This window comes from Cyprinodon variegatus, unplaced genomic scaffold (assembly GCF_000732505.1).
Source record: "Cyprinodon variegatus isolate N-32 unplaced genomic scaffold, C_variegatus-1.0 Scaffold175, whole genome shotgun sequence".
Taxonomy (NCBI): domain Eukaryota; kingdom Metazoa; phylum Chordata; class Actinopteri; order Cyprinodontiformes; family Cyprinodontidae; genus Cyprinodon; species Cyprinodon variegatus.
The window spans coordinates 978,959-988,648 of NW_015150628.1; the positions used below are offsets into that span (position 1 = coordinate 978,959).

The following is a 9,690-nucleotide window of genomic DNA, read 5'->3' on the forward strand; positions in this document are numbered from 1 at the left end:
ATAGAAGCACTTTTGTCATTTTCCTTAATATATTCGGGCAAGTTGCCTTTTTCAAAGTATTTCACTGAGTGCCCTATAAAGGGTTAACCAAAAATGACCTGAAGTCCTCATAAACTTTAACCCCTCCAAACATAAAAGGCAGTAAACAACAGTCAGAAAGGAGGACAGGAAAAGAGAACACAGTTAATGCTTGTGTATGTCGGTAATAATTTTAGACCTAAAGAGAAGGTAACAGCTGTAAGGCGCCCTTACAGGTGAATTTCACTGACACCACACTAAGCGCTAAGGGAGAGGAATCTGTTGTGTGTGCGTGACTGCATGCACACGTGTGCGTGGCCAGGAAGTGCACCTGTTTGCGTCTGTCACCGGCTGAAGGACTGGGTAAAGCAACGGCTGTGACAGGCTGCTTGATCACACATTCGCCAACATTTGACACACATGAAGGCTCACACACCCTCAATCAGCCTTCCAACAACATGTGAAGTCTCCTCTAAAGCTTCACTGCGATTTGAAATCTACAGGCTCTGATTTATTTATATAACGGACTAGATGGAAGTCATTTTGGATCATCTTTATTTGGGGAAGCTTTGCAGATTTTTTCCTTTTAGTTTTTTTTTCCTGTAGTTTGCAGGATATCCTTTCATTTACCATCAGAACTCTGTAAGAGGATTCCTACAGACGAAAGACTTGTGACAGCTACATAATCCAGCACCTGAACCTCAAGCATCTTCTTGATCCTGTGCTTTTGTGGGGTGACGCACCATGAGTGGTTATTAGTTATATTCAGCTGTTATGCTGAAGCACCTAGAGAGCATCTGCGTCTCCCCTGCCTCTTTCAGCCCTCAGCCAATCAGAAGTAACATGGATGAGAGAGCCAAGCGGCTAGCGTTAGAGCGTCGGGCTTTTATGAGCTTCAGAAAAGGTGGGATGTTTGTTGTTTCTCTCTGCAGCACGTGATTCATTTAATGGGACTGCATGTTGTTTTACACGGATATGCAGCTAATAACCATAGAGTATGTTAAGCAGGTGTTCAAGGCACAGGTGCCTTCCAGGTTTATTTTCTAAACTGAGTTGATCAACGGATCGGATGGCTCACATATGGCTGGGTTACAGTTGGACCTCAGCCAGCCTGAGTGCTGCATGCATTGACGTCACTGCATGAACTCATCAACCTGTCCTGCAACTGTGACAGCACATTCACACTGCCCTGTCCCCAATAAAATGTTCACCTTTTGTTTCATACAACCATAAACTTCAACATTTTACAAGTTGGTATTATTGTGAGCAGTAGGATTTGTAACCCTCCCCTGTCTACACTTTGTAGTATTGTTTTTTTACACATAAACAACTGTTCAGGGTTCAAAGGGATGCTAAACGACAACAGAATAAACCTCAAAAACAAATTTACATTTTCACAAAAACCGGTTAATGAAATCCTAGGAAAAAATTTCTACAGGGCCTAAAATAATAAATCATCTAAGATTAACATAATAAACAACGACCCCCTCCCCAGCAACCCCCCCACTGGTTCCCCTTCAAGAAAACAGAAGTGGGGTTATACTACGACAGACCACAACGGATAAACACATTTAAAGGTATAGTGAAAGATTTTTGTGAATAAAAAAAAAAAATGCACATACACAACCCTGTACCCGCTCCCAAGAGGGTATGCCTATTAAACACGTGCGAGAACGTGCACAAGCTCTGATTGCTCATACGAGCTTACTGTGTCCGAACGTCCGCTTTAACCCCTAAATCACTCAATCACTAAATAGAATGAGAACTATACAGTGGACTTTATAGCGAACTTAGTTAACTTACTATTCGGTCAGATGACTAATAACTAATTTTTGATCTGGTGGTCATGTAACTCCACCTCCACCGCGTGGTGCCTGCGCCATCTTTGTTATTAGTCGCTGCTATCGGGTAGTGACAGCCGGCCGGTCTGAGAGCAAATCCCATAATGCTTTGCGAGGAGAGCTCTCCGTGAAAAGCATTCTGGGATATATCTGCCTCTTCTGAGGCCTTTCTTTTCTTCTCATACACTTCGTAGACACTTTCTCTCCTACGACCCTCTGCCATTTTCAAAGAACAGCGGCGAGAAAAGTGAGCTTAAATAAATGTCTGAAACTGCAGCTCACCACAGATACACACCTGAAAGTGCACATGCGCAGAAAAAGATATCTAATGGGACGAGCACGTATGACGGACTTATGTAATTATATCACCAGAATGATTGACAATTAGGAGAACTACTTATTTTGATGATCCACCTGGAAGAAGAACATACCTTTAAGTCATCAAATTATAATCACAACTGAAATGGTAAAACTAAAGAAGTTAACTATTACAAGGGTGCCTTTATCAGTCAATAAAAGTCAGAGGCCTTTGATTGCTTCATCAGAATCAGTGTCCCCTATATAAAGTTGCCACATCCTGGTGTTGCATGACAAAAAGGCCTCTCTCACTACTAGTTTGTCTTTTCTTAGAGCAGAAAAAAAAATAATGATTATGATCTAAACACTCATTTAAACACTCGTTTATCAGATGTGTTTAATCATAATATCAAACAACTGTTTTGACCCCAAATCGCAGAAAGAATCTATTATAATCAAGTGCGCTTGTTATGACTCCCGCCTGTTTGTTTTTTTGGGCTGGTTGGCTGTTATCACTATCTGCTCAGCTCCACTCTTCTAGTTAGACTAAGCAGATGCATCTTGCCACTCCCCAATCCACCAGTTTCCTCCCAGCTGTTATTGCTCCTATTTATACCAGCCCCTTTCAGTTATTCCCTGCTAGAATGTCTCAGTCTAGCTCGTACGAAAGTCACTCCAGTTCTGTGCCCTCAGCTTTTCTGCATTCCAGTGCTTGACCTTCCTTCTCTGGTTCTTCGCTCCAGTGTCACTGAGCATCACGTGTCTTCATCTGTTCCTCTGTGTTTCCGTTCTCCTGTACTTGGCCTGCTCTAACTGGATTCTCATCGACCTCTGACTCGATAGCCATGTCAGGATAGTTTCTGCCTGTTGTCAGTGTGTCCCATATTTATCCTTATAGCCTGCTTACAGTCTGTCAGCTATCATTCAGTCTGCTCAGAACCTTGACTCTGTTTGGTCATCATCTGCCTTCTCTAGCAGCCTGTCACCAGTCGGTTCTGTCACCAAACCTGCTACCTATCTGCTTTGTCTGTCTCCAACTGGTTCAGTCATCAACCTGTCAGCTAACGCTTGCTTCCAGTCCCTTACAAACCGGAAATTCAACACAAATACAGTTACAAACCGTTTTGTCTGGCTGAACAGATTCTCTCATCACAGTACTACTTTTGAGAGAAAATATTTGTTGAATACTAACACCAAAATATGGATGGAGGAGCTTGAATAAAATCTTGTTAAATTGCTTCTCTTTCTTTACTAAATTAGCTCTTGCATAGTAAGATTGATGTGATGTCCTCTGAAAGGTAGTTCTCAAGTGATTTCAAAGATTCTGACATGGTGTGGTAATTTGCTGAACCACATGCAGAATCATGAGCAGGACAGAATGAATAAAGGCAAGTTTCTTTCATTTTTAGAATCCAATTAGCTAAGTAAATAAGTAAATGCAGAACCAAGGGGTTCTTATGGATAAACACTTTCTGGAGAGGAGAAAGTGGATGTTTGGAGAAAACTGAATAATTTTGAACAGCTAAGAGGAAGCAAGCTTATGTTCAGATAGATGTAAGGACAACTTTGAGGTGAGGGTAAGATTCCAACGCACTTTTTGGTGACTAGTTCCAGTAATACGTCTTTCATCTCTTAGAAGAATGGAATTCGGTATTAAGGAGGGCTTGTGCTTTCTCGAAGAATAGAAGAAAGTGGGCCAGAGGAGGTAAGCGGAGACCAAGGAACTGTGAGGAACAACTGTGGACAAGGTAAGTACCAGAGATAAACTGCTACAATGTGGTTGGCCAGTGTCATCCAGGAACACTAAAGAAACAAAAACTCAGGGACCACAAAAAGATGAGAGAGGTAAGCAGAGAGGAAAACATTCAGAAGAAGCTGGAAAAAAACATACTAGAGGCAGTAATCCTGGTGCCTTGATAAACAATATATTAGACCATCAGACAAAGAACTGGAACTCCTCAAAGTGTTACTCACATTGACTTAAGACCATAACCCCGCCCACAGACAAATTTGAATGCAACCAAAGTGGTCGTGACAAGAGACCCTCAGAGTAAAATTTAAGAGCGCAATATGGTTACTCTAATGATATGTTCAACTTAACGCCATTGAAGCAGCAGAAGCAGCTGGTTTACATTCAAAGACAATGGTTGACGTTCATCAAGGCGCATCATAAGGTCCTGTAGAACGTCTAGGGCAGCAGAAGCATATTGAGCTTCTGAGCATCTGAGCTGCTTCACAAGCAGCAGTTGTTGGAGTGGGAAAAATAGAATTTTTGCTGCTCAACTTGCCACATCAACCAATCAGAGAAGCTGATCTTGGAGGTGGCAAGGAGATAGACACTGCACCGCTGATGCAGAGCGCTGTGATCACACCCTTGAAACTGTTAAATAATGCCTAAATTAACATAGAATGTCAAAACCTGCGAGTGTTCCTTCAGATGAGCATACCTGGTCAGACCAGCATACCCATAGTCAATATCCGTTTATCCCTTTAGTTTATCCCTTTAGTTTTGTAGGAAAAATACACTTTAAAGTACTTTAAAAAAAAACGATTTAATTACTTACTTTTTGGTGTTTTTTTAAGCATATGGCGATATGACCTTTTATTGTTTTCTTTTTGTACATGATTAAAGGGAAACCCCCCAGCTGCTGCCGGGTTCTCCCAGTGACAGCGCACCGCCACCAGTACTTGAGTTGAGGGGGGACGAGGGGGGGATGGCATCTCCCCTCTTAAAAAAATCATAAAGATCATCCCCGTTCTTAAATGACCTTCCCCCATCCCATCCCCTGTGACATTTTATCACTGAATGTGTAAAATTACTACCTTATATTAACAGTAATGGCAATAATATTGTCCTTTCAACATTTGGTGGGCTGTGGGCTTATGAGTAGCCTGAGCAAAATAAATAACATCAAAGAGGTGGCCTACAATAAATATGAAGCTGATCCCAGTTGGAAATCTGTCCTCTGCATTTTTCCCCAACAATGTAGGGGCAGTGATAGCCATGCCTGTCTAGGGACTGACTGCAGTTCTACTCTAAGGTGCCTTGGTCAAGGTCAATGACCGGCGTACCTGATATGTAACAACCATACAATGAAAATTGTTTTAGGTTAATAGGCTATATTAATTAGACTATGTATGCTTCCAAAAAAATAAAAAATCCACCTTCCCCCTTCTTTTTTTTTTTTTTTTTTTTTTTTTTACAAATAGACTACAGACTGCCATACCGGCAGAGCATTTAAATACTTTATTTTTTAGGAAGGAACATAATCTTGATGAACTGACTGCACAGCTGATGTTTTCAGATGGACTTTCTCGCTTAAAAATATATTAAAACTGCTTTTTACCAGTTTATTACAGCAAATATATAGCAAAGATGTTATCTGCCATTGAAAACAGGAGCAGCAGAAGCATTAGATGCTTCAGCTGCATCTGTACCCACTTTACTGGAGGCGATTCAAGACGCCCTTTAGACGAAAATGAAGCAGCAGGCACTTTTTTGCTGCTCCGGTGTGAACATCACAAAATGCATTCATCAAAAAAATAAAGGGAACACTCACATTTATCAACGGGAATCAAATTTATTAAACAATGGAGGCCTGGATTTGGGTCACACTCAAATATAAAGTGGAAAACTACTATAGGCTGATCCAACTGTCCTTAAAACAGGTCAAAATGAGGCTCAGCATTGTGTGTGGCCTCCATGTCCCTGTATGAACTTTCTACAATGCCTGGGCTTGCTCCTGATGAGGTGGCGGATGGTCTCCTGAGGGATCTCCTCCCAGACTTGGATCATAGCATCTGCCAACTTCTGGACAGTCTGTGCTGCAATGTGACGTTGGTGGCTGGATCGAGACATTATGTACCAGATGTGTTTAATCAGATTCAGGTCTGGGTAAGGGGCAGGACAGTCCATAGCTTCAATACCTTCATTTGGCAGGAACTGCTGACACACTCCAGTCACATGAAGTCTAGCATTGTCCTGCATTAGGAGGAAACCAGGGCCAACTGCAACAGTATATGGTTTCACAAGGGGTCTGAGGATCCCATCTCAGTATTGCAGTAATGACAGTCATGCTACCTCTGGTGAGCACATGGAGGGATAAGCCTCCCTCCAAAGAAATGCCACCCTATGCCATTACTGACCCACTGCCAAACTGTTCATTCTGAAGGACGTTGGAGGCAGCAGATCGAAGTCTCTCCAGACTGTCATGTCAATCACATGTGCTCAGTGTGAACCTGCTATCATCTGTGAAAAGCACTGGGCGCCCGTGGTGAATTGGCCAATCCTGGTGTTCTTTGGCAAATGCCAAGTCTCCTATACGTTGTTGAGCTGTGGACACAAGCCCCATTTCTGGACGCCAGTTTAAACTGCTTATACAATATTTTTCTTATAAATTCCAAGAATCTAAGGTTACTTTTGTGACCCTGATGTTTTCTTATTTGCTGAGCCTTGATCCGTCTGGTGACAGCTATCTCTCACACAGTATTATTATATCTTATAACTACTCAAAGACTAAATGTTCCTGAAAATAAGCACAGGTAAAGAAAAGAGAGAAAAACGGGGGTTCTAAGAGTCTATTCAAGGTTAGTAGAGTGAAAGATGAACAATGACTCATCTCAGGAATACCTTGAAATAGTGACGCTGGAGATAATGGGTTAGTTCAGCTGCACAGGACACCCGGTTCCGGGGGGTGGGCCAGCTAGAACAAGGAGGGGTTAGAGGACTCACAACATGGCTGCTAAAATAGGGTAGTTTGGTGGTAACAATGCTAGCCAGTCTGACTGTAGTAGCGTAACTCTTCAAACAAATGAAAAAGAGGAATTAAACAGACAGTAACACACAGTATGGATCATCCAATCAGGCTCAGTGAGCATTTTCATTCAGGTCAGAACTCTTACTTAAGAACCATCAGCTGTTGAATTAGAAAGCTTCTTTCAGATAAGACATAAACAACATATCTAAACTATCTATTCTACCTGCATTTTGCTCAAGCAGAGTATCTATTATGCAAATGATGAAAGAGGGAAAATGATATTTACTTTTGGCTCATTGGAATGGAGGGGGCAGGGTTTGGTTCCGGTCAGATTAGATTCGGTTGGTGAAGATGTCTGTCTGTTTTTGCATAAGAACACAGTCTGCTCATCCAACAGGCAGCTCTTAAGGAGATTTGAGTTATTATGATGCAAACAACAGAATAAAACTTTGAAGAGCTTTTGTCACTCACAGCCACCTTAGAAGAGGGGTCCATTTAAGACAGTGGATAACTTTGTAGCAGCAACTCGGAGGGTGGCAGCACAGCACACTATAGCTGTACAGGTGGGTCATGGTCTGGTGGTTTCACAGTTCTTCAGCAGCAGTTCGGGTGGGACAAGGGTCGGCAGCTTATAACCACTCCTCGACGAACAGCAATTTGGGCCTGGCTCTTCCGTAGCTTGTGAAGAACTCTGGGATTTCTCATCTTCTTTAGCAGGCGGGTTCACAAAACACTGTGTTCAATCTGGTTTGACACGCAGGAAAAACAAGACACTATTTCAGCTCCTTGTGAATCATTGGCAGGGTGCAGTCTGATTGGGCTAGTGAACACAGACTCTTCTCCGAAGGGGATCTGGTGGCTACATCATGGCCTCAGCTGAAAACTGGCGTGTGTCTCCCCTTTCGAGGCCCGAAAGCTGCATGGCGTCAGCTGCTAAAGTAAACTGTGTGCCAGGAATGCTATATCATGGGACTTGCTCCTTCTAATATCATTGACATTTGATCCTAAACACAGACATCTCAGAGAATTGATGCCTGGTCACCCAAATGTCATTCCTTCTGTCTAAAAGCTGCCAATCCTTGTAGCCCGACACCAGAGGATGAATCCTCAGCCAACTCTATGGATCATAGTTCTATTCCTGAAGAATAGCATGAATTAAAGTGGGTGTTAAGTAAGGATAAAGCCAGTTCTTTGCCACCCCACCATCCCAATGATTGTGCTATGGAACTGCTACCTGGAGCCTCTATCTTCTGGCAACTTTACAATATCTGTCACAACGAAAGAGAGACCATGGAAACATTCATCATTGAGTACCATGCCACTGGCTTAATACACCCTCTTCTCCCTTGGGGTTGTGTTTCTTCAATGTGTCTCAGAAGGACGGGGGCTAGTCATGTCCTGTAGCACTCTATCCATTTTACTAGCTCCCATTTCTAGATCTGTGGTTGCCTCATGTTGAAGTCCTGCTGCCATCCTGGTTCGAGTCAGACCATTGCTCTACTTCTTAGTAAATTCTACTGGCCCACCAATTCCTCTGCGAATACATCAGGGAATACATTCAAGGCTGGAAATACTGACACATTAGTCCTACATAGTAGTCAAATTCATCACCAGACTCCCCTTGTCCCAAGGTATATACCATCTTCATAGTTATGGGCCATTTTTCATAGCTTGGCACCTAATCCTCTCAGAAAGCCTCCCTCAGCCTTACAAACAGTTGAATTCTTGGTTTAGCATGATTTCAGACAGTACGGTGTCCCAGTAGATGTTCTGTCTGATTGAGGTTTTCAGGTAATCTCCTGAATGTGGAAACATTTCTGCTCTTTTCCGGTTATCCCTATCAGTCTATTGGTGAGACACAACATCTGAAACAGGAAATGAATCAACTCTTCTTTGTCTCACTTTATCCAACCCAGATCCCTCCCGGATGACCCTATCTCTAAGGGAGAGCCCAGCCACCCTACTGAGGAAACCCATTTCGGCCACTTGTATCCACGATCTCGTTCTTTCGGTCATGACCCAGAGTTCATGACCATAGATGAGGGTAGGAATGTAGATCGACCGGTAAATCGAGAGCTTCGCTTTTTGACTCAGCTCTCTCTTCACCACGACGGCCCGTACAGCGCCCGCTTCACGGCAGATGCTGCACCAATCCGCCTGTCGACCTTCCAAGATACTTAACCTCCTGGACACCCCCCATGACCCGGAGAAGGCACTCTACCCTTTTCCGGCTCAAGACCATGGCGTTAGATTTGGAGGCACTGATCCCCATCCCTGCTGCTTCACACTCGGCTGCGAACCGATCCAGTGAGAGCTGCAGATCACAACCTGATGAAGCCAATAGGACCACATTATCTGCAAAAAGCAGAGACGCAATCCTAAGGCCACCAGAACGGATCCCCTCAACACCTTGGCTGCGCCTAGAAATTCTATCCATGAAGGTAATTAACAGAATCGGTGACAAAGGGCAGCCCTGGCGGAGTCCAACTCTCACCGGAAACGAGCTCGACTTACTGCCGGCAATGCAGACCAGACTCTGACACCGGTCATACAGGGACCTGACAGCCCGTATCAAAGGGCCTGGCACCCCGTATTCCCGGAGAACCCCCCACAGGGCCCCCCGAGGGACACGGTCGAACGCCTTCTAAAAGTCAACAAAACACATGTAGACTGGTTAGGCGTACTCCCATGCACCCTCCAGGACCCTGCTGAGGGTGTAGAGCTGGTCCAGCGTTCCACGACCAGGACAGAAACCACACTGCTCTTCCTGAATCCAA

General features: G+C 43.6%; 1 protein-coding gene across 5 annotated transcripts in view; it reads left to right on the forward strand.

Annotated features, from left to right (window-relative positions):
• The first annotated feature begins 412 nt into the window (after positions 1-412).
• LOC107087194 (MKL/myocardin-like protein 1) overlaps positions 413-9,690 on the forward strand; it is a 56,963-nt gene continuing 47,685 nt past the window's right edge. For 4 of the 5 annotated variants that reach the window (XM_015378620.1, XM_015378624.1, XM_015378622.1 and 1 more), the window contains exon 1: positions 413-922. In XM_015378620.1, coding sequence (XP_015234106.1) covers positions 793-922 — 130 coding nt within the window. In that variant the 5' untranslated portion in view covers positions 413-792. Of the gene's footprint in view, positions 923-3,792; positions 3,905-9,690 lie in introns of all 5 variants that reach the window. The other variant, XM_015378625.1, reaches the window with a different exon arrangement.